This window comes from Symphalangus syndactylus, chromosome 1, assembly GCF_028878055.3.
Source record: "Symphalangus syndactylus isolate Jambi chromosome 1, NHGRI_mSymSyn1-v2.1_pri, whole genome shotgun sequence".
In the NCBI taxonomy this organism is placed as follows: domain Eukaryota; kingdom Metazoa; phylum Chordata; class Mammalia; order Primates; family Hylobatidae; genus Symphalangus; species Symphalangus syndactylus.
Window position 1 is genome coordinate 132,571,566 of NC_072423.2, and position 26,637 is coordinate 132,598,202.

Consider the following 26,637-nt stretch of genomic DNA (forward strand, 5'->3'; position numbering starts at 1 on the left):
TTAATTCTCATTATAACCTTGTAAAGTACGCAGTCCCTCCTCACTTCACAGCTGAGGTAAATAATGTACCCTGCCTGAGGTCATGCAGCTTGGCCAGAACCATCTGATCACAAGCCTCTAATTTTTCCAGAATGTCTGCCGTCTCCATTTGGGACCACTGAGCTGCCAACAGTGCCTGAGAGAAAGATTCAGCAAGAATGGAAACTACTAGTACATTTTCTCATTATACCACTCCTAAAAACAGAATAATTAGTAACCAAATAGTTCATAAAAAGCTATCCCATGGTATTATTTTGAGATGTGCTAATGTATACGTGTGTATATGTATCTATTGGTTACAACTGTTGTCATAAAATATAGAAACTCAGAGGAACAGCTTACTATATTCATGCCTACAACCAGGTGTTTACATGTAAACTATCCTCTTTCCTATATCCAGCTGTATATTTAAGATGATCCCTCTTTCTGGAACACCCGTTCTCTCCACTGATGAATGCATAAGGTTATGTGCTACTACAGATATTCCTCTGATTAGGATAAAACTCCACCTCTTTTGCAAAATCATAGTCATATAAAGCCATGAAACTTTCTTCCTTGTATTATGGTTAGTTATGAACATGTCTAAGTATTCTGTGAAACTAGAATATTCCTCAAAAGCAGGGACCACATTTTATATGCAGTAAGTGTTCAATATTACTTATAATTAAAAATGTATATGTATTTCATCCAAAATCTCATATGAATCTGAAATATACATTTTACCTTAAAAAATTTAATGTAATTTATTAATTAAAATAAACTGATCATTTACTTGGTATCAGCTACTATATTAGACAGTGTAAGATATAAAACAATGTATATGCTCTTAGACTCTCTTTATTGATAAACCAGGGGTAATAATTATTTTTCTTAAACTTTTAGTTTCAGGGGTATATGTACAGGTTTGCTATATAGCATAGTACCCATTAGGTAGTTTTTCAATCCTCACCCTCTTTCCACCCTCCACCCTCACGTAGGCCCCAGTGTCTATTGTTTCCTTCTTTGTGACCATGTGTACTCAATGTTTAGTTCTCACTTATAAGTGACAACATGCAGCACTTGTCTGTTCCTACATTATCTTGCTTAGGATAATGGCCTCCAGTCCCAACCATGTTGCTGAAAGGACATTATCTTGTTCTTTTACATGACTGCATAGTATTCCATAGTGAATATGTACCATATTTTCTTTATCCAGTCTACAATTGATGGGCATCTAAGTTAATTCCATGTCTTTGCTATTGAAAATAGTGCTGCAATGAACATATGTGTGCATGCATCTTCATGGTAGAATGATTTATATTTCTTTGGGTATATATCCCAGAAATGGGATTGCTGAGTCAAATGACGGTTCTGTTTTAAGTTCTTTGAAAAATTGCCAAACTGCTTTGCACAGTCACTGAACTAAATTACATTACCACAAGTAGTATATAGCATTCCCTTTTCTCTCCAACCTCGCCAGTATTTGTTACTTTTTGACTTTTTATTAATAACCGTTCTGACTGGTGTGAGATAGTATCTCATTATGGTTTTGATTTGCATTTCTCTAATGGCCAGTGATGTTGAGCATTTTTTCATATGCTCATTAGCCACATATATGTCTTCTTTTGAAAAGTGTCTGTTCATGTCCTTTTCCCACTTTTTAATGGGGTTATTTTTTGCTTATTATAAATGCTGGACATCAGACCTTTTTCAGATGCAGAGTTTGCGAATATTTTCTCCCATTCTGTAGGCTGTCTATTTACTCTGTTGATAGTTTCCTTTGTTGTACAAAAGCTCTTTCATTTAATTAGGTCCAGGAGTAAAAATGATTACCTCACTAGTATATTATGAGATTTAAATAATATAATCTACTTAATTAAAACTCCTAAAACAATGTGTGAAGATAACAGATAATAAATATTCACTTCCATTTTAGCTAACAGACATGGGGTGTGTGTGTGTGTGTGTGTGCGCGTGTGTGAAAGAGAAAGAAAGACAGAGAGAGATCTCGATCTTTGGAATACTAGGAAAAACACTTTAGTGATTATATATTTCACTATTGTATCCTCTTTTTAGGTGACTCCACCATTCTTCTATCTAAATAATTATTTTCATCTTTTTAACATAGTTGGAAATAATTGATGAACAATAATAAAATAGCAACATGTTTCAAGAAATAGGAAAAAATAAGATCACTAAAATCTCATAGTATATTTTGGATTAATCATGTGTAAAGGGCCCAGTAGAACCTCATGGTAATTACAAGATGGAATAAGTTTTGTTGTATCTTTAAAAAAAAGTAAATTTACTCTTTGTTCTTTTGAAAACCTCTAATAAGAATAAAAGTCATGATGAAATATCAATCATTAAAAATAGTTAAAATTGAACAAAAAGAAAGTCAAAAACTAAAATTGGAGTCTATGTATCTGGATGGTATAGAGAGAGTTAACCAAAATGGATGTTTGCTATGTTTCCTGTCAAAATATACCTCATTCTTACATAAATTTTCTAACATGGCAATAAATTGGGAACAGAAATATGTGAACTGTTGTTCAAGGAGCTTTTTATGTTCAAAAGCTATAAAAACCATCTTCCAATAAAAGTAGAGTATCTTGGGGAGTATCAATGACCACGTTGATTTTCAAATGCCAAAGGAAAATTCTTATGTAATACTTAAAACATTATGATCAGTAGTAATTTCTTTACTAATAATAACAGTAGGTCTATGTTCAACTTTAGCAAAAATTAACAACTTTCTAAAAGCTAAATTTTCTCTTGTGAGAAAGATTTAATTTCCTTCCTTCAGAAATCTCTGCATGTACGGACTCTCATCATAAAGAGTAAAAAGCAGTTAACAGGAAATGTAGATGTGGATAATGAAAAGGGCCTTCACTCCTCCTTTGAGCTATATCCAAGTCATATTTTTAAAGTGCAAAAGAGGAGCTGCAGGTAGTAAATGAAAATGTTCTAAATGAGTAGAGGTGGTTTTGACTCATGACCCAGAACAGATGTTATTGATTTTTACTTACAACCATGTTAGCGAGAAATACAAATATTAACATAATTCAATGATTTCTCTTATTTAAATAATTTTTTTAAATCTTGTGTATTCATGGACTCAAAAAATTGTCAGTTTTTGTTTGTTTAAATGCGATAGCTGAGAGCATTTTCATAAAAACATAGAGGACAGTCCAGTTTCTGGTCTGGCATGTAAGGAGATTAGAAGTCCCCACTAGAGTCCAACAACATGTACAAAGGTGAGCAAAATGAAAAATGAACAACTCTTCTTAGATCCTTTGGAGAAGTGAGGTCACAAGGCAAACTGATGTCCTCAAATTTGGAAAAAAAGGCAGGTAAATACAGAGAATCACAACCCACCTGAGTAGGGTGGAAACTAGTATAGGGGTAGGAAAACCTGAACTTTAATTGACAAATTGCTAGAAGCTCTGTGGGAGCAAGCCTGAGACAAAAACTCCAGGGCAACCTAGTCATGGTGGGAGGGGCACCCTTTTATTGAGTTTTACCTGCAGGAGCTCTACCAGGTTCTCACGGAGAAGATTAGGGAAATATCTCCTGGCTTCCATCAGGGGGAGGAGAAAAGTAATCATTTTGAAATAATATATCAGACCATTCTGTACTTCTTAGCAAGGCCTGCCTTGAGGAGAAACTATTTTACCAGAGCCTAACCTATTGAGGGATTTTCAAAGCCTAACCCCAGCCTGACCTGGGGGAAACAAAATACTCAACTCCAGCCCCTTCTAGCCATCCTCTACCACCTATGTAGGTGAAGAAAAAAAGGGGGGTTGGAGGAAAGCCCTTATGAAGTTTACAGCCTAGGATTGAGACTTTATCATAGGAAAATAGAATGCTTTCCCTCCCCCTCATGTCTTACCACTGCACTGCTAAACTATCATGATTGCAGTTATTTTACCCAGAACATCATGCCCACCTTTCAATAAAAATTCATAAGCATACTAAAAGGCAAAAAAGAAAATTTGAAGAGACAGAACAAGCAGCAGGACCAGATCAAGATATGGCAGAGATGATGGGATTATCAGCTTATGAATTTAAAACAACTATGACTAATACGCTAAAAGCTACAGTGTTAAAAGTAGACAATATGCAATAACATAGGTAACGTAAGCAAAGAAATGAAAATTCTAAGTAAGATTCACAAGAAATGCTTGAGAGCAAAAGTACTATAACATTAATGAAGAATGTGTTTGATGCGCTCATCAGTAGACTCGACATGGCTAAGAAAACAATCTTTGAGCTTCAGGATATATCAATAAAAACCACCAAAACTAAAAAACTGAAAAAGAGAAAAGACTGAAAAAAAAAATAAAACAGAATATCCAAGAACTGTGGGACAACTAGAAAAGTGTGACATACACGTAATAGGCATACCAGAATGAAAAGAGATACAGGAACAAAAAAAAATTTGGCACAATAATAACTGATAATTTCCTCCAAATTAATACCAGATGCCAAACCATATATCCAGAAGCTCAGGAAACACTAAGTAATATAAATGCCAAAAATCTACATATCATATTCAAACTGCAGAAAATAAAAGATTAAAAATAAAATCTTGAAAGAAGTCAGAGAAAAAAACTTACCAATAGAAGAGTAAAGATAAGAATTACATCCAACTTTTCCTCAAAAACCATGCAATCGATAAAAGAGTTGAACAAAATAAATTGTTGACAAAATAACCCAGCCACCTAGAATTCTACACTCTGAAATTACCTTTTTTTTTTTTCTTTTGAGATAGGGTCTTGCTCTGTACTCAGGTCAGAGTGCAGTAGCACAATCATGGCTCACTGCAGCCTCGACCTCCCGGGCTCAAGCAATCCTCCCACTCAGTCTCCTACATAGCTGGGACTACAGATGAATACCTGGCTAATTTTTGAATTTTTTATAGAGATGGAATCTCACCATGTTGCCCAGGCTGTTCTCAAACTCTGGGCTCAAGTGATCCTCCTGTCTCAGCCTCCCAAAGTGCTGGGATTGCAGGCCTGAGCCACAGTGCGTGGCCTGTGAAACTATTTTTCAAAAGTGAAGGAGAAATAAAGACTTTCCCAGGCAAAAAGAAAAAAAAAATGGAGGCATTTGTTGCCAATAGAACTGCCTTGCAAGAAACACTAAAAGTTCTTCCGAGAGAAGAAAAATAATATAGGTTAGAAATTCAGATCTACACAAAGACGAGAAGAGCACTGAAAACTGAATAAATAAAGGTAAAGTAAAAACTTTTTACTTTTCTTATTCTTAATTGATCTAATAGATAAATTTGTTTAAAATAATCATGATATACTTAATTATGTACACTTATGCATACATCTTATGTGTGTTTGTGCATATATGCTTATATATAAGTAAAATGAATGATAGCAATGATACCAGGGATGAGAAGGCATAGTCTGTCATTATAAGATATTTGTACTACCCATGAAACAGGGTAATTATTTGTAAGTGGGATTTGAATTAGTTGTAAATGTACATTGCAAACTATAGGGCAACCACTAAAAAAAGTTTTTTAAAAAGTATAATTGATAATTGGTATGCTAAGAGGGAAGAAAATGGAATTATTCAAAATCTCAAAATCACAAAGACAGAAAAAGAGTGAAAGACAAAAACGGTAACAAAGAAAAAGGGCAATAAATAGAAAATAATAACAAATATGACAACTATCAATCCATGATATTAAAAATAATCATTTTAAACTTTAATGGCCTAGATGGACGAATTAAAAGAAAAAATATATCATGCTAACCCTAATGAAAAGGAAGTAGAAGGAGTTATATTAATTTGAAACAGAGCAGACTTCAGAGCAAGGAAAGTTATCAAGAATAAAGAGGGTCATACATAGTAATAAAGAGGAGGAAAAGGATCATGAAAAATAACTAATGTGTACTAGGCTTAATACCTGGGTTATGAAATATCTTTATAACACATCCCCATGACACAAGTTTACCTATATAACAAGACTGCACATGTACCCCTGAACTTAAAAGTTAAATATATACAAAAAATGTCAAACCTACTATCATCTTTCAAATGGTTTCACTTAAAAAGCTAACTATATACCATAGTATTGAGAATTCAATAAAACTTTCTTTGAAAATAACCTGAATTATTATCATAATATTTCACCTAGTTTTTTTTTTAAAGTTGAAGTTTCTCTTCTATTCCTGCCCTGAACTTATTTCAAAATGCAACATTTTGAAAATACTTTGTTCTGTAATAATACAGCATATCCAAGTGAAATTTTAATGCCAGGAATGTATTTAAAGCCATGGTTCCCATTGTGAAATATATGCCTTTGAAATACACAAGGGGATCTATGTAGATAGTCTAACGGTAAAGAAGATAACAAAAGTGCTAACAAGAACCCCTGCATTTAAATAGAGTGTATGTTTAGTCATGGAAAATTGTTTTAGGGGACAAAATATATGCTATTCGTTTATATAAAAATAATTTTCCAATAAACAATGATATACTATTTCCCTATGAAGAGAAAGAGATAGAGATTTTTGAATGAGCAAACATATTTTGGAAAACATGCATTTGAATAAATCCTTATTTCGGAGTAATAAAGAAAAAATATTTATACACCTTGTTGTTTTGATAGGCAGCACATTTCCAGTCTTTGCTCATGAGAATATCCATAGAGTAGACATGCTTCTTGTAGTGCACTTTTATACCACTTCTTTTTATTCTTACACTTTTCTGGCTATATAAATACAGAAAAAAGAATAAAATTCACTTTTAAATATATAACTTTGTTTTAAAATCCACTTATTAAGCTGGAACAAAATCTAATTTGGAGCATTGTATAACATATTTCTTAGACTTTGGTATCTAATTATTATTTTTATTATTATTTTAGAATTCAGCAAAATTGTGAAAATTTTGCAATAGTCAAAGGGTCAGATGTTTGGTTCACTAAGATAATCCTGATAATGTTATTCATCTCACACTGAGAGACTTACAAAAAGGCCCTCAACGTCACAAAGTAGTTAATATTAATAGATTTAATAATAATAGATTTAATAAGAATAATGTTGATTTCCTTTTAAATAACATAGCAATTATACTAAAGTGGTACAAATTGAAAAGCAAGTTTCTTATTAGAAGAAAATTAATTTGGCAGGGTGCAGTGGCTCATGCCTGTAATTCCAGCTACTTGGGAGGCTGAGGTAGGAGAAATGCTTGAACCTGGGAGGCAGATGTTGCAGTGATGCAAGATCGTGCCACTGCACTCCAGTCTAGGTGACAGAGTAAGACTCTGTCTCAAAATAAAATAAAATAAAATAAAATAAAATAAAATAAAATAAAATAAAATAAAATAAAATAAAATAATAAAAAATAAAAAATTCTATTCACATCTAGTTTTAGTGTTACAGCAGATATTAACATATGCATACAAATTTCTTAAACTTTCTGTGCCCTAGTTTCTTTATCTAAAAAATGTGAATGATAACACTACATACATCATAAGGTTTCATGAGTATGAAATAAAATAATAGATTATAGTTTCATGGCATAATAAGAACTCAGTAAGTTATTTTACTTGGATACAGCACATTTTCTAAATACATATTTAGTTTTCAAAAAATATATTTTAAAAAGAAAAACAAAATGAAAAAATATCTGGGTCAAAAATAAATATTAAATTGACTTAGTCCAATAATGTTTTCAGTGTTATTTTAAAACTCGGCAAAAAGGATTTTTATAATGTTTTTAAATGTTATATTTATAAAATGCATGCCATCATTTTCATTTTGAATACTTTACCAGCAAAAGGAATATGGCTATTTATTTTATTAACCTATAATTAACACCTATCTATAAAGATTATATTCTTCTCTCAGATGTATAAGATAATTCACCCTTTACACAGAAGTGTAAATCTATATAAGACCCATATTGAATTAATTCAGAGAATGAAACTATATATTTAAAGCTCTTCTCAAATGTCACCATATTCTTAGAGTCCCCAAATTAATATCAACTCTGTGCTCCCACTACACATAATATTTTCATTTACTGATTTACTACTTTCTGACTTCTATTACAGTTGTTTGTGTTCATGACATCACTACCCATAAAATGAAAGGTCCATGAAGATGGAGGCAATAAATAATATTTCATCTTTGCATCCTCCACAGTACCCATTTGCCTATACCTCATGGTATATTATATAAAGTATTCAGAAAGAGGCTGATAAATTGCATTTGGTCCTGGGCAGTGATTAACTTGATATAAAAGCAGTGAAACAATAGGATCAAACAAAAATCTACTTTTGGACACAAAATCTATAAATTTCATTCATTAAGTAAGTTATTTCATAGGAAACAGATGAAACGAGGCAGATACAATTCACTAAATATTGGAAATTTTAAATTATTTTAAAGATGTCTAAGCTGGCCTTCACAGATTTAAGACATTTCTGCAAGTCAAATGTTATAATATTAAATTAGAAATTATAGTGAAAAATCACTTTAAAGCTTATAGCACTAAACAGTTCCTATACTATTCTGTATATAGGAATAGTGTAGGAACAGTTGCTATAATATTCCCTAAAGCAGGGGTCAGACCAGTACTAGTCCATGACCGGTTAGGAACTGGGCGGCACAGCAAGAGGTGAGTGGGGGACGAACAAGCATTACTGCCTGAGCTCCACCTCCTGTCAGGTCAGCTGCAGCATTAGACTCTCATAGGAACATGAACCCTATTGTGAACTGCAAGTGGGAGAGATCTAGGTTGTGTGCTCCTTACAAGAATCTAATGGCTGATGATCTGTCACCGTCTCCCATCACCCTCAGATGGGACCCTCTAGTTGCGGGAAAACAAGCTCAGTGCTTTCACTGATTCTACATTATGGTGAGTTATATAACTATTTCATTATATATTACAATGTAATAATAATAGAAATAAAGTGCACAATAAATGTAATGTGCTTGAATCATCCCGAAACCATCCCCCTTCCTCCCCCCAGTCCATGGAAAAATTGTCTTCCATGAAACTGGTCCCTGATGCAAAAAAGGTTGGAGACTGCTGCCCTACAGAAATAGTATAAGAAAATAATTAAAGAAAATTCTTGAGAAAAATCAGTGCCATATAGCTAAAATAAACTTTGATGACTCAGGGGAACTGAAAAGGTTTGTTTTAACACTTGTTTCTGGGAGTCTTTGAACTTATCAGTAGGCATGTGCCACCTAGTGGTACTACAAATTAAAATCTCCTAAGGAACTCAAAAAACTAAGGATCTATTTTAAGAAGAATTTTGATTTCCAAATTAGGCTCAACTGTGCTTTGTATTTTTAAATTACTTTTTTTAATTGAAGAAGTGATAAGGTGCAAATTCTCACAATATAGAATGTGCCTTCCTTCCCATCCCAGGTACTACTTCTCCCAAAATTACTATTACTACTTTCTTTTACAGTCTTCCAGAGATATTATATATTTATATAACTATACAATTTATATAACATTATATATTTCTATAACTTATAGAAATATATAATGAATGTTATGAATAGTTATATATAGTTGATTTTTAAAATTTTCTTGCAGGTTGCTGAATTTATTGATTCAACATATTCCAGACTCTCAGGATCTATCATTGAAGAAAACAGACAAAGCTCACATTCTAGCCTATGAGAAGAGACAATATATAACAAGCATAAAACATAAGGCTGTAGTATAAGAGGTGATAAGTGCTCTGTAATAAAATGTAAGGCAAAGTCAGGGTGATCATGAGGGCTGAGGGGTGGGTAATAAGTGGTCAAGGTAACCCTCATCAAAAAGGTGAACTTAGGCCATGATCTCCCTGAAGGAGGCCAGGAAGTTAGCCATATATAAATCCAAGGAAAGCATACTCCAGGCAGAGAAAAAAATCCTCTAATGTGGGAGAGTACATGTATATTCAAGAAGCATCAAAGAATCCAGTGTAGCTGAGTCTAAACGATGAAGAGAGAGAGAGTAATAGGAAATGATTTCCGAAAATTAACAAGGGCCACATCATCAAGGCCTTTGCAAGCCATTGTAGGGTCTTTGGCTATTACTTTGAGTGAAAATGGCACTATGGCAGAGTTCTGAGCAGAAAAGTAATATTTGATTTGAATTCCTGTTTTTAAAGAAATCATTCTGATTGCTTTGATGAGGAAAGGCTATACAGAGGCAAGTATAGAAGCAGGACAATTAGTTAAGAGGCTATTGCAATAATTTATGCAAGAAATAATGGCAGTGTGGACCAGGGCAGTAACAGTTACTGTGGTAAAAAGTATTAGGATTCTGGACATAATTTGATGACAGAGCAAAAAGCACTTCCTGACCACTTGAAAACTGGTTTTGGGAGAAATGGAGGATTACTCTAGGACTTTCAAACTGAGCGGGCAAAAGGATGGAATTTGCTCTCTATTGAGATGAAGAGTCTGTCAAGAAAGAAAGATTTGTTGCAAGATCAAGAGTTTGGGGTGGGCGCGGTGGCTCATGCCTGTAATCCTAGCACTTTAGGAGGCCGAGTTGGGCAGGTTGCCTGAGCTCAGGAGTTCAAGACCAGCTTAGGCAACATGGTGAAACCCTGCCTCTACTAAAAAATAAAAAATAATAATAAAAAGTTACCCGGGCACGGTAGCACGTCCCTGTAGTCCCAGCTATTCGGGAAGCTGAGGCAGCAGAATTGCTTGAACCCGGGAGGCGGAGGTTGCAGTGAGCTGAGATCGTGCCACTGCACTCCAGCCTAGCAACAGAGAGAGACTCCGTCTCAAACAAACAAACAGAAACAACAACAACAACAACAAAATAGTTCAGACATACTGACATGAGACTTCTCAATACCCAAGAGGAAGATAATTATGACATCTAGGTGGAGATGTCAAGTAGCAGTTCCATATGAAAATTCAGGACAGAAAACTTACCTGTAGCTAAACTTTAGGAATAACACATACACATACACAAATGCGCATGTGAGTGCGCGCGCGCGCGCACACACACATACACACACACACACACACACACACGCTGTATTTAAAGCCAAGAAATATGGATGAGAGAACTGAAAGAATGAGAAAATGGATGTATGTATATCCACATATGTGGTATGTACGTACCCCTATTTATTTGACAATGCTCAAGTGATGAACACTTAGGTTGTTCCTAATACGCTATTGGAAGCAATGCTGAAATAAAAACATTTTGTCCATATGTCATTTTGCCCACTTGAGAGTATACTGAAAGATAAGTTCCAAGACATAAAATTACAGGTTTAATGTATGTATATTTTAAATTTTGGAGGTTATTGTGAAATCACTTTTGAATGACGAGGTCAAAGTTTACAATGCCACAAGCAATATATTCAATATATTTCCCCACACCTTGCTGAAAACTTCTGTTCCAAGCTTTAACATCTTTGCCAATCTTTTTTTTATTAATTTTTAATTTTTGTAGGTACATAGTAGGTGTATATACTTATGGGTTACATAAGATATCTTGATACAGGCATGTAATGTGTAATAATCAGATCAGGGTAAATGGGATAGCTAACGCCTCTAGCATTTATCTTCTGTGTTACAAACAATCCAATTATACTCTAGTTATTTTTAAATGTAAAATTAAATCATTTTTAACTATAGTCACACTTTTGTGCTAGAAAATACTAGGTCTTATTCATTCTTTCTATTTTTTGTACTCATTAACCATCTCCACATCCCCCGACACTCCACTACCCTTCCCAGTCCCTGTTAATCAACCTTGTACTCTTGATATCCATGAGTTCAATTCTTTTAATTTTTAGCTCCCACAAATAAGTGAGAAAATGTAAAGTTTATCTTTCTGTGCTTATTTCAGTTAACGTAATGACCTCCAGTTCCATCCATGTTGTTGCAAATGATTGGCTTTCCTTCTTTTTCATGGCTGAATAGCACTCCACGATATGTTCCACATTTTGTTTAACCATTCATATACTAATAGACACTTAGGTTGCTTCCAAATTTTGGCTACTGTGAACAGTGCTACAATAAACATTAGAGTACAGATTATCTCTTCAATAAACCGATTTCATTTCTTTTGGGTATATACATAGGAGTGGGATGGCTGGATCATATAGTAGCTGTATTTGTTTGTTTGTTTGTTTGTTTGTGACGAAGTGTTACTCTGTCACCTAGGCTGGAGTGCAGTGGCATGATTTTGGCTCAGTGCAGCCTCCGACTCCTGGGTTTAAGCAATTCTCCTGCCTCAGCCTCCCAAGTAGCTGGGATTACAGGCATGCGCCAACACACCTGGCCAACTGTTGTATTTTAATACAGATGGGGTTTGTCATGTTAGGCAGGCTGGTCTTGAACTCCTGACCTCAAGTGATACAACCACCTTGGCCTCCCAGAGTGCTGGGATTACAGGCATGAGCCACTGCACCCAGCCTACTTTTAGTTTTTGATGAACTTCCAACTGTTCTCCATAGTAGTTGTAGTAATTTACATTCCCACCAACACTGTACAAGGATTCCCTTTTCTCTACATCCTCGCCAGCATTTGTTATTGCCTGTCTTTTGGATATAAGCCACTTTAACTGGGGTAAAATAATATCTCATTGTAGTTTTAATTTGCCTCTCTGGTGATCAGTGATGTTGCGCACCTTTTCATATGCCTGTTTGTCATTTGTATGTCTTCTTTTGAGAAATGTCTATTCAAGTCGTTTGCCCATTTTTTTTATTGGATTATTAGTTTTTTTTCCCTGTAGAGCTGTTTGAGCTTCTTATATATTCTAGTTATTAGTCCCTTGTCAAATGAGTAGTTTGCAAATATTTACTGCCATTCTGTGGGTTGTCTCTTCACTTTGTTGATTGTTTCCTTTGTTGTGCAGAAGCTTTTTAATTTGAGGTTATCCCATTTGTCCACTTTTGCTTTGGTTGCCTGTGCTTGTGGGGTATTACTCAAGGAATCTTTGCCAAGACTGATGTCCTGGTGAGTTTCCCCAAAGTTTTCTTGTAGTAGTTTCATAGTTTGAGGTCTTAGATTTTAGTCTTTAATCCATTTTTATTTGATTTTCATTTATGGCGAGAGATAGCGTTCTAGTTTTTCTTCTGCAAATGGATATCCAGTTTTCACAGCACGATTTATTGTAGACTGTCCTTTCCCTAATGTATGTTCTTGGCACCTTTGTTAAAAATGAGCTCATTGTAGATGTATGGATTTATTTCTGCATTCTCTATTCTGTTCCACTGGTCTGTGTGCCTGCTTTCATGCCAATACCATACCATTTTGGTTACTATAGCTCTATAGTATAATTTGAAGTCAGGTAACGTGATTTCTTCAGTTTTGTTCCTTTTGCTTAGGATAGCTTTGGCTATTCTGAGCCTTTTGTGGTTCCATATAAATATTAGGATTCTTTTTTCTTTTTCTGTGAAGGATGTCATTGGTATTTTCATAGGGATTGCATTGAATCTGTAGATTGCTTTGGGTAGTATGGACATTTTAACAATATTGATTCTTACAATCCATAAACATGAAATATGTCTCCATTTTTTTCTGTCCTCCAATTTCTTGCATCAATGTTTTACAGTTTTCATTGTAGAAAATTTTCATTTTTTTGGTCGAGATAATTCCTAGGTATTTTATTTTACATGCAGCTAATGTAAATGGTATTACTGTTTTATTTGTTTTTCACATTGTCCACTATTGGCATATAAATATCCCACTGGTTTTTGTATGTTGATTAGTATCCTACAACTTTACTACATTTGATTATTAGTTCTAACAGCTTTTTGGTGAAGTCTTTAGGTTTCTCCAAATATAAGATGATATCACCTGCAAACAAGGATAATTTGACTTCTTCCTTTCCAATTTGGATGCCCTTTATTTCCTTCTCTTGTGTAATTCTGCTAGCTAGCACTATGTTGAATGACAATGGGCATCCTTGTCATGTTCCGTATTTTAAAGAAAAGGCTTTCAGTTTTTCCCCATTCAGTATGATACATACTAGCTTTGCGTCTGTGGTTATTATATTGAGGTATGTTCCTTCTATACCCAGTTTTGTGAGGTTTTTATCATAAAGGGATGCTGAATTTTATCAAATTCATTTTTAGCATCAATTGAGATGATCATATGGTTTTTGTCCTTCATTCTGTTAATATGCCACACTGATTGATTTGTGTATGCTGAACCAATCCTGCATCCCTGGAATAAATCCCACTTGATCATAATGAATCATCGTGTTAATGTGTTGTTTAATTATATTTGCTAGTATTTTGTTGAGGATTTTTGCATCAATATTCATCAGAGATATTGGCCTGTAGTTTTCCTTTTTGATGTGTGTTTGTCTGGTTTTGGTACCAGAGTCATACTGGCCTCATAGAATGAGTTTGAAAGTATTCCCTCCACTTCTATTTTTTGGAATACTTTCAGTAGAACTGGTATTAGTTATTCTTTAAACGTTTCATAGAATTCAGCAGTGAAGCCATCAGGTTCTTGGTTTTTCTTTGCTGGGAGACTTTTTATTATAGTTTTTATCCTGTTATTTGTTATTGGTCTGCTCAAGTTTTGGATTTCTTTGTGGTGCAATCTTGGTAGGTTGTACGGTCTAGAAATTTATCCATTTCTTCTAGATTTTCCAATTTATTGGCATATAGTTGCTCATGGTAGCCACTAATGAGCCTTTAAATTTCCGTGGTATTGATTGTAATGTCTCCTTTTTCATCTCTGATTTTATTTATTGGGTCTTACGTCTTTTTTTCTTAGTCTGGCTAAAGGTTTGTCAATTTTCTTTAGCTTTTCAAAAAAAATTGTTTTGTTGATCTTTGTATTTTATGTTTCTATTTCATTTATGTCATCTCTACATCTTCAATATTTATTTTCTTCTACTAATTTGAGTAAATCAGTTGAGTTTGAGTTTTGTTTGCTCTTGCTTTTTTAGTAATTTACAATGTATCATTAGGTTGTTTATTTGAAACTTTTCTTCTTTTTTAATTTAGGCACTCATGGCTATAAACTTCCCTTTTAGTACTGCATTTACTGTATCTCATAGGTTTTGGTATGTCATGTTTCCATTATCATTTGTTTCAATGAATTTTTAAATTTCCGTCCTTCTTCTTCTTTTTCTTCTTCTTCTTTTTTTTTAGACAGAGTCTCACTCTGTCATCAGGCTAAAGTGCTGTGACGCAATCTTGGCTCACTGCAACCTCTGACTCCGTGGTTCAAGCAATTCTGCCTTAGCCTCCCGAATAGCTGGGATTACGGGCATGTGCCACCACACCCAACTAATTTTTGTATTTTTCGTAGAGATGGGGTTTTACCATGTTGGCCAGGATGGTCTCGGTCTCCTGACTTCATGATCTGCCAGCCTCGGCCTCCCAAAGTGCTGGGATTACAGGCGCGAGCCACTGCGCCCAGCCTAAATTTCCTTCTTAATTTCTGCATTGAACCACTGGTTATTCAGGAGCATACTGTTTAATTTCCATGTGTTTATATAGTTTCCAAAACTCTTCTTGTTATTTATTTCCAGTTTTATTGCATTGCAGTAAGAGAAGTTACCTGACATACATTCAATTTTTTTTAATGTTTTAAGACTTGTTTTGTGACCTAACATATGGTCTATCTTTAGAATCATCCATGTGCTGAGGAAAAGAATGTGCATTTTGCAGCCATAGGATGAAATGTTCTGTAAATGTCTATTAGGTCTATATGTTCCAAAGTGCAGTCTAAGGCTGATGTTTCCTTGTTGATTTTCTGTCTGGAAGATCTATCCAATGCTGAAAGTGGGATGTTGAATTCTCCAGCTATTATTGTATTGGGATATATCTATCTCTTTAGCTTTAATAATATTTGCTTTATATATCTGGGTGCTCCAGTGTTGGGTGCATATATATTGATATATATTATATATATATATATATATATATATATATATATATATATATATACACACAACTGTTACATCCTCTTGCGTATATATATATATATATACACACACGCACACAACTGTTATATCCTCTTGATGAATGAACTCCTTTATCATTATATAATAATCTTCTTTGTCTCTTCTTACAGTTTTTGTCTTGAAACCTATATTGTCTGGTATTAAGTATATCTACTCCTGCTCTTTTGTGGTTTCCATTGGCATGGAATATCTTTTTCCATCTTTTATTTTCAGTCTACCTGTGTCTTTATAAGTGAAGTATGTTTCTTGTAAGCAATGGATCATTGGACCTTATTTTTACATCCATTCAGTCACTCTATGTCTTTTGATTGGAGAGTTCAGTCCATTTACATTCAATGTTATTATCGATAAGTAAGGACTTACTCCTGCCCTTTTGTTATTTGTTTTCTGGTTGTTTTACAGTCTTCCTTCTTTCCTTCCTTCTTCTCTTCCTTTTAATGAAGGTTATTTTTCCTGGTAGCATAATTAAATTTATTGCTTTTTAATTTGTGTATCTGTTGTATGTTTTTTGATTTGTGATTACCATGAGGTTTGTAAATATTATAACCCATTATTTTAAGCTGATAACAACACTGCTTACATGTTCTTACGTGTAACAAACTAATAAGCAAAATGAAAATACCTCTGAACTTTAACTCCTTCCTCCCTCTTTTAACTTTTTATTGTTTCTATTTATATCTTATTTTACTCTCTATGTCTTGAAAGTTGCTGCAGTTAGTATTTTTGATTGTTTCATCTTTTAGTCTTTCTACTGAAGAGCAGTTTACACAACACAGTTACAGTGTTATAACATTCTGGGTTTTTCTGTGTACTTTCTATTGCCAGTGAGTTTTGGATCTTCAGATGATGTTGTATTGCTCAGTAAGATCCTTTTCCTTCTGATTGAAGTACTCTTTTTATCATTTCTGGTAGGACAGGTCTGGTGTTGAGGAAATCTCTCAGCTTTTGTTTGTCTGGGAAAATCTTTATTTTCTCCTGCATGTTTGAAGGATATTTTTGCTAGATATGCTATTCTAGGGTAAGTTTTTCTACTTCAGCACTTCAAATATGTCATGCCACTCTCTCCTGGCCTGTAAGGTTTCCACTGAACAGTTTGCTGACAGGTATATTGGAGTACCATTGCTTGTTGTTTGTTTCTTTTTTCTTGCTGCTTTTAGGATCCTTTCTTTATCCTTGACCTTTGGAAGTTTGATTATTAAATTCCCTGAAGTAATCTTCTTTGTGTTAATTCTGCTTGATATCCTATAATATTCTCATACTTGGATACCGATATCTTTCTCTATGTTTGGGAAATTCTCTGTTATTATCCCTTTAAATAAATTTTCTACCACTATCTCTTTCTTTACTTCTTCTTTATGGCCAATGACTGTTAGATTTGCCCTCTTGAGGCTATTTTCTAGATCTTGTAGGTGTGCTTCATTCTTTTTTTTTCTCTTTTGTCTCTTCTTTGTATTTTCAAATAGCCTGTCTTCAAGCTCATTAATTCTTTCTTCTGCTTGATCAATTCTGCTATTGAGACTCTGATGCATTCTTCACTATGTCAATTGCATTTTTTTAACCCAGAATTTCTGCTTAATTCTTTTTAATTATTTCAATCTCTTTCTTCAATTAATCTGATAGAATTCGAAATTCCTTCTCTGTGTTATCTTGAATTTCTTTGAGTTCCTCAAAACAGCGATTTTGAATTCTGTCTGAAAGGTCACATATCTCTTCAGGATTAGTCCCTGTTGCTTTATTTACTTTGTTTGGTGAGGTCATGTTTTCCTGGATGGTCTTGATGCTTATGCATGTTCATCAGTGTCTGGGCATTAAAGAGTTAGGTATTTATTGTAGTCTTCATGATATGGGTTTGTTTGCACCTGTTGTTTTTGGGAAAGCTTTCCAGGTATTTAAAAGAGCTTGAGTGTTGTGATCTAAGCTGTATCTGCATTAGTGAGCCCCATAAGCCCAGTAATGCTATGGCTCTTGCAGATTCATAGAGTGTTGGATAAAATCTAGAAGAATTCTCTGGAATATCAGGCAAAGACTCATGTTCCTTGACTTACTTACAAACAAACAAACAGAGTCTTGCTCTATGTGAGTCACCTGGGGCTGGGGGTGAGGTGACACAAGCACCCTTGTGGCCACCACCACTGGGAATGCACTGAGTCAGATCTGAAGCCAGCACAGTATTGGGTCTCGCCCAAGGCCCACTGTAACCACTACCTGGCTACTGCCTATGTTCTCTCAATGCCCTAGAGATCTACAATCAGCAGGTTGTGATTGTTTCTTAAAAGCCATTTATATTTTCTTTTATAGGGAATGATGATTCAAGTCCTGTGTTAGTATGTATAATGGTCTTTTTCTTATTGACTGCAAAATAATATTTTTATATATTTTTTAAATATCCCTTTCCTCTATGTACTACAAATATTCTCCTTTGTTTGTATTTTAGTACTTTTGTGTTTTCTTTTTTGTTCATTTAAGTCTTTCTTCCTTGTAGAACTAGTTTGGACATTTTTTTCCGCAGGTTACTATTTGTACCCATCCCATTTATTAAGCAATACAACTTTTCTTATTTGAATACAACCTGAAACATTAACTATAATTTCAAGTACTTTTGAGTTTATTTGTGGAATTTCTATATATTTCTATTAATCTGTCAAATCACTATTAGTGCCATATTGCCTTAACTAGTGACATCTTGTTATATCTATCATATTTTATAGGCCTAACTCTCTTTTGTTCAACCTTCCAACAAATTTATAATTAGTTTGTTTTGTCAAAAGTCTTGATTGTTTTTTTTTTATTGAGATGGCATTTAAATTAAGGAGAACTGACATCTTCCATATTAAATCTTCCACATCAAGAAGAGAAGAGGATTATAATCTTTCCATTTACTCATGTTTTATTTTTATTTTTATTTTTATTTTGAGACAGAGTCTTGCTCTGTCACCCCGGCTGGAGTCCAGTGGTGCAATCTCGGCTCACTGCAACTTCCACCTCCTGGGTTCAAGCAATTTTCGTGCCTGAGTCTTCCGAGTAGCTGGGGCTAAAGGTGTGTGCCACCACACTTGGCTAATTTTTGTATTTTTAATAGAGACAGGGTTTCACCATGTTGGCCAGGCAGGTCTTGAACTTCTGACCTTAGGTGATCTGCCTGCCTTGGCCTCCCAAAGTGCTGGGATTACAGGCATGAGCCACCATAGCCAGTCTCGGGCTTTATTTTCTGTCTCTTAGCAGCACTTTGAAGTTTTATTCACACAGATCTTGCACATTGCTTCTTAGGCTTACACCAGTGTATTATTTATGCTTTGTTGCTATTATAAATGAGAATTTTAGTCTCTTCATATTTTCAAAATGGTTACTTCTTTTTTTTTCCTTCCAACTTTTATTTTGGGTTCGGGGGCACATGTTCAGGTCCATTACACGGGTAAATTGCGTGTTATGCGGGTTTGGTATACAGATTATTTCATCACCCAGGCAATGAGCACAGTACCCAATAGGTAGTTTTTCTATCTTCATTGTCCTCCCACCCTACTAGAAGATTGCCTCAAGTAGGCCCTGGTGTCTACTGTTCCTATCTTTGTGTCCATGTGTACTCAATGTTCAGCTTCCATTCAGAAGTGAGAACATGCAGTATTTGGTTTTCTGTTCCTGCACTGATTCTCTTAGGATAATGACCTCTGACTCCATCTATATTGCTACAAATGACATGATTTTGTTCTTTTTATGGCTACGTAGTATTCTGTGGTGTCTATGTACTACATTTTCTTTATCCAGCCTACCAATGATGGGCATCTAGGTTGATTCCATGTATTTGCTATTGTGAATGATGCTGTGATGAACATTCATGGGCTTGTGTCTTTAAGGCAGAAAGATTATGACCTGACACACTACTGAATTTTCTTATGCTTTTAATCTTTTTTTTCCTATTGTTTATAACAGTTTTGTTTACCGTAGTTTTTTTTTGTTTGTTTGTTTGAGTTCCATAGGTTTTATAGGTATATAATTGTCTAAAATAATGTAATTTTTCTGCTTCCTTTCTTGTGTGGGCACTTTTGATTCTTTCTTTGGTTAATTATATTAGCCAATTAGACCAGAATAATATTACATAATAGTAGCAATCCTATCTACTTTTAAAAATTCAAATTCCTCACCTGAACAACCAGTTTTTTCTCTAATTAAAATAAAAATGTAAAATGAGTGCATGTTCTTTTCGTGAGATGTTGAAGTAATTCGCATTTATTTAACTCCATTATTTCGAGAAGCTAACAAACAAGTTTGTTTGAAATCATTCTCATAAACTTAGCTCTTTTAGACATTATCATAATCTTTCAATTTGAATCTTTCACTGAAAGGCTTCTAGATTGACGAGAAAGAAGCAAAGACTCAGCATCTCACTAAACATAATAGATTCATTCCATATACTAATTACTGGATAAAGTTTGTGAAAGATGAATAAACATCATGCTTGAATGAACTACAGTAATACCATTAAGGTTAAGTTCCATCTTAAAATACAATAGCATTTAAATAGATAAATATTTGGTTTGGAACACATTTATATTATATTTTAGAAACAAATTAGCAAAGGAAACAAAGTTGTTTTATAAATAAGGTCAAACTAAGGTAAAAACTACATTTAAAAAATCATCTTTTGAAAGCATGGAAACATTTACATTTACCTTACTAACCAGCAATCAAATAGATAATTAAGTTCATATTTAACAAATAATTATTCTCAAAGACAAATACTATTCAAAATAGGATTCAAGCTTAAGCAGAAAGCAACTGCCATTCAAACTTTTTCAACTGTAATCCAGATGTTTCTTAAGCCATGGCTAAAATCTACAGCAGTTCCTGTGATGTTTCTGGTAACACTTAAAATAATAAAATGTCCTGCAATTAGTTTTAGTCCCCCAATATTAAAAATCCAAAGTGTCCTCTAGCATGTAAGAAACAAAATTCCAAACCCCATTTCAAGTTAAAGCTCCTGTGACCTACAAGCTAGGGGTACACTTCAGGCTGCCAGTGGTTCTCCTTGTCCATCTATGCTTCTTATTCTCCCCCACTATGTTCTGAGTCCTCTGTGGCTGAAAGAGTTAGATATGGAGAATACAAGAGAAATTGCAGAAAATATATTTATTTGTCTTCTATTATGGCAATCTAGGATAGGTGCTCTCTGGGCTTGAAGTATTTTTTTTTTTTACTACAGTGCGCTTTGTGGATTGTTAGAGGGTCTTCTCTTCCAACTAGGAACATCTGAGCAATGTCTTTTTTTTTAGTTGGTTGCTTTCAACCTATATCTCATTAGCATATTCTGCCTCTTTCTGCTTAGGCTGTATGAAGGCAGGAAACCCTTTTGGGTGGAGACCCTTTTAAACTGACCCCTGGCTCTTCCCATTTTGTCTGCATCATTGCTCCTGAAAACTGGAATAATGCTGGCTATTCCAGTGCTATCATCTGTCTTCAGTTTTCACTGTGTAGATTTCTCAGGAAGAAGTTTTATATCAATATACTGTGTTGCTCAAGCTCCAAGACACATTCATCAGGCATTCAAAAAAATAAAAAACAACAAAATAAAACAAAGAAAAAAACACCCTTGTACTACACATGAGGTAAAGAAAAATGACCATCTTCTTTTCCCCAAGATAGGGAGGAAGGAGGTGTAAAGAAAATGCCACAATATACAAAAATTTCCTCCCCCAAAATTTTCCTTTTGATTTCTTTTCATTCCATTTTCTCCTCTTTCCCTTCCCTTCCCTTTACTTCTCTTTCCCTTCCTTTCTCTCTCCCTTCCCTTTCTTCTTTTCTTCTCTCCTTCCTTCCTTCCTTTCTTCTTTCCTTCCCTCCCTCCCTCCTTCTTTCTTTCACAGGGTCTTGCTCTGTTGAACAGGCTGGACTGCAGTGGCATGATCATAGCTCACCAGACCCTTGAACCCCTCAGCTCAAGGGATCCTCCCACCTCAGCCTCCCAAGTAACTAGAACTACAAGTATGTACCACCACCAAAAAATTTCTGTATGTTCAACCTCCACCCTTTTATAAAATTGGGTTAAGGGATGCCAAGCTAGTTTGGCACCTCCTTGTAAATCCTGCATACATACTCTTATACCTCACTTTGCAATGCAAAAATAATTATTTTTGTACTTAGCTTGAGGTTCTAAAGACTTTCACTAAAATCTGAGTATATCTATTAATTTTAGAATTTTCAAATTAGCTTCTCTCCCAACCCAAAGCAAAACACAGACAAATTTTAATTTTTTAATTTAAAATTTAAATTTAAACATTTTCAAGGCAGCTCTTTAGTAAAAACTTCCAAGAACCTAAAAGCTTATAAAGTCAAGGGTTAATACCAGTAACTCCAGATGAGACTATAGGAAGGAGTGGGTATCATGATCATCACATTCCAGTAAATCCTATGATTCCGAGAGAGGATATTATATCCTTAATATGTCTATATTACTTTGGCAACTTGAGTTTTCTCAATCAGTTTTACTAAATTTTCAGTGGAGGATAAAGGAAATAATAATTATAGAAAGAGAAGAAAGACACTTAGACTAAAAATTTATGTAAACTTATGAATATAAATAAGATGATTTTTGATAAATGAATAAGCATGGAAATGTCTGAAGCAAGAGTGAGGTTTGAAACTAAACATATGGCTAGACAGAGAAGATAATGCTGTATGTCTGAGAAAATCTTTAGCTGTGTCCAAAATTGAAAAGTTTGTAAAGCACTGTTCTATGTGATCTTGTTTTAATCAGGTATTATTGACCAACTGAAGGCCTTAACCTCATTTTTCCTTTCCCATTTCCTTAAGGAAGAAGTTGAATGTCTCTTTTCAATAACTTTGGACTCACTGAACAAGGTTTGTGCTATTTCTGCATACTAATGTGGAGTAAAAAAATTCAAGGAAAAAAATACATAAGGGTTTGTCCAACAGTGAGGCCAGTGGAGAGAAATTTGCAATCTGGCAGAAATTCATGTCTTCTGTTGTTTCCTATTTTAAGACTTTTTTCCTCTACAAGAGGAATAATCAAGATGTAATAAATAATAACCTGGGGTTGTAGCAGGATAAATCTTAATTTTCAAACTTGAATGTGTAAGCAATGTTATATTACCTCATATTTGCAAAATCAAATTGAATGTGACAGTGCTCATCCAACCAGGATAATAAGAAATTCGATCTCTGTCATTTTGGGGCCACCTTTTACATTCCCTAGGTTCACATAAATCAGAAAGGCATTGTGCCTAAAAGGTACCTAAAAAATGAGGGCAGATCACTGCTCTTCAGCCCATCATGGTTACGTGAATATTATTTTTGTTCAAGTCCCTCGAAGTTAGGCAGCCCAACAGCTTCTTTGCCACACCTGCACAAAAGAATCTTTTCAGAGGCTAGGAGCCTTGATAGCAGGGGTTCAACCTCCCTGGGTATACCACAGTGCTATTCTTCTTCAAGGTACTGCCACATGCCCAAGGCACTGACAGACTTCTCTTCTCTTCCAAGTGTGGGAGACTATCTTCTCTGCCTTGCTATTCCTGTGTCTCCCTCGCAGTGGCCCTGGCCTCTGTGTTCCCAGTCTGCCCTGCCCACCCTCAAGGAACTCAGATCAGGAAAATAAGTAAACCCTGCTTTTGACCACCACAACAGAAAACTCCCCTGACATATGAGAATGTAAGGGGCCTGACCACTTTTTGCAGTAAAAGAAAGAGAAAAATACAACCAAGACAAAACTTATTAACAACCAACCAGTAGTGTTTGGTTAATTGTAGGGAAGAATGTCCTAGCTATGTGGCTTTGAATATTAGAATAGATATGGAGGTGACAATCTTTCCTTCCCACCCCTTGGTATTCTACTTCTTAACTCTGCCTATTGCTTTCCCCTAATTTTTCTACATAGCACTCAAAAATAACTAACATACTATATTGTTTTTCTTATTTATTTCTTTATTACATGTCTTATTCCACTAATTTAAATTTTATGAGGGCATTCAATTTTGTCTATTTTGTTCACTTTGGAACCTAGAAGAATTTCAAATAATAGGAGTTCAGTAAATATTTATTGAGTAGTATAAATAGACATATTTCGTTCAAGGTGGCATGTAAAACAACCCAGTCAGGAAACTGGAGATGAAAACGAAAGGCTGCTACATTTTTAAATCTTGAATTATGTGATTACCCTCTACAAAGGAAAAAGAAAAATGTAGAAACATAATGATCACCTGGTATTACACTGATACTAAAATAATATAAAACTTCATTTTGGGTAAAAAATTTAGGTCTGTAAAGTATTTCATAGGTCACTGATTTATCCTCTAGTGTTGGTAGCACTTTTTTTCTTGAAAAAAATGTGTGTCTAATGTCAAGCATAATGTTATATAAAAAATGGTACCTAACTTTAAAACTAAAGTACTTCAATCAAATGTTCTTAGTATGACCAATCTGGGGGATGGGCGAACTTCATAACAATACTCTAGGTACAATGACAACATCTATAATCTAAAATTATCAATTCAAATATCAATATTAAAGCTAACTGCAAATATAAGCACCTCCAATTTAGAAAATTTATCTTTTAGACACAATGTTTATATATTTAAAATCTGGAAAACTGGAATCACACATACTTACAATCTTCTTTATAGAGCTTCAAAAATTCATTGATATGATTTCAAATATTGATCATTACTTTAAATTATTTCTTATATGTCTTTAGCAATATGTGGATATAAGTCACAGATCTCATAATCTAAAGAAATAAAAAATTATTATCCTTTGGACTGTATCACTACTAAATGTTTAAAAACCAACACTACCACCTATTATAAAGTATCCGCCTAGAGAGTTATGTTAATTGCTGCTATTTATACATTCAAAGTTGCAGTGTTGCTCACTGACTCTAACCATGTATTGCACTGATGCATCATTCTATTTACTATTGTGCCAAAGCTATTGCTCTTTTCCTCTGTTGGGCAGATCGTTTTCACTTAAAGCAGTTCAGTAGAAACTTAATCACTAGGATGTCTTGTGTTCTTTAAATTGGATTTCTGCAACAGCAACCAGTAATCCAGACAGTAAGAACATTCCTGTTCCTTTGATACAAACTAGAAGATTGCCACATTATACCCACGTGCATCAGAGAAGCCATAGCTTTAGTTAGCCTCCTTGGCTTTCTAATAATATCTGCCTTCCCGCTCACCTGTCACTTTAACATAGGTTCATACAATCTTCAAACAATCAAACATGGTTTATTTAGACAGCTTATTCAAATTATTGAATACTTGAATCAAATATTGCTTAAAAACTGTTACTGACTTGTTGCTTACTCTGCTTAAGTTTCCTACAGACACAAATAGTAATTTTGCTTCCTTACCTCAGCAGAATTTTAAGATCAAAACAACTTATGTACCCCACTCTTCATGCCACTGGAAAGTGTAAACTATTAAAGCTAAAAAAAAAAAAAAAGAAAAAAAAAAAGTCTAGCTCTGTTTAGTGTGATCCCTTACATCAGATTGAGAGATAATGCCAAGAATGCAATGGGCACTAGAGAAGAAATTAGCCAGAGAAAAATAATTAGAAAATTTGGGAGTCAAATCTTTATAGTGTAATTCCATTACTTGACTTGAAATATTGGAAAATATCAAGACAGAAGATCAAATTCATAACTGGGTACTCCCTGCAACATTGCAGGTAGGGGTAGGGAGGTAGGAAATGAAGCAGTTTATGATAAAATGGCTCCAATGAACCAATCAGAAAAATCACAACGTACTAGATAAGCTTTGTATTCACCTAGACTTTAACATATAGTTACTAAAAATTTTGAATATCTAAGCTCTTTTCCTATCTAGAAGGAATAAACAACCGCTACATGTGGCAATTTTTTTTAAAGAAGCCCCAATCTAACATTTTAGGTTTGTCCACTATCTGGAGTGACATCCTTTTAGAAAACAATTTTTATACCACCAATACGCCAGTCATACAGTGTGACAGACCTGAAATCAGATTTTGAGAAGAGAAAGTGAGAGGGCTCTGGCTGTCACAGCAGAGAGAAAATCAGGCACCACCAAAAGAAGAAACATATTTAAAAAGACAAGGGAGCTTAATGTCACAATCCTGCCCAAGATTTTCCTGGCTTCTTCAGTACCACAGCTTCATAAATACTTTCACACATTCCATAGAGTAAACACAATAAACATAATACAAACAATACACTTTCACATAAATATCTTCTTTAGTTAATTCCAGTACCACATAGAAAATATTTTGGGAAAATAATCTGCTATACAGTGGTTCTTGAGATTTACCAAAGACAGTGGTTTCAAGAATACGTTTTTTTTTTTTTTGGAGACAGAGTCTCGCTCTGTCACCCAGGTTGGAGTGCAGTGGTGCAATCTCCGCTCACTGCAACCTCCGCCTCCCGGGTTCACGCCATTTTCCTGCCTCAGCCTCCTGAGTAGCTGGGACTAGAGGCGCCCGCCAGCATGCCTGGCTAGTTTTTTGTATTTTTAGTGGAGACGGGGTTTCACCGTGTTAGCCAGGATGGTCTCGATCTCCTGACCTCATGATCCACCCCCCATGGCCTCCCAAAGTGCTGGGATTACAGGCATGAGCCACCACGCCTGGCCAAGAATAGATATCTTTAAGGAGCTCTACAGCAGAATGTGATGACCAGCAAGCCTGGGAACCAAGAATAGATCA

At 34.7% G+C, this 26,637-nt stretch overlaps 1 protein-coding gene across 3 annotated transcripts in view; it reads right to left on the minus strand.

Moving 5' to 3' along the window:
- The window catches only part of RBMS3 (RNA binding motif single stranded interacting protein 3), a 1,708,877-nt gene that overhangs the window by 1,573,365 nt on the left and 108,875 nt on the right, over positions 1 to 26,637 (minus strand). For 2 of the 3 annotated variants that reach the window (XM_055284824.2, XM_055284860.2), the window contains exon 4: positions 6,634 to 6,751. The exons of the other annotated variant lie outside the window; for it this stretch is intronic. In XM_055284824.2, coding sequence (XP_055140799.2) covers positions 6,634 to 6,751 — 118 coding nt within the window. The remainder of the gene's footprint in view (positions 1 to 6,633; positions 6,752 to 26,637) is intronic. 3 annotated transcript variants of the gene reach the window in all.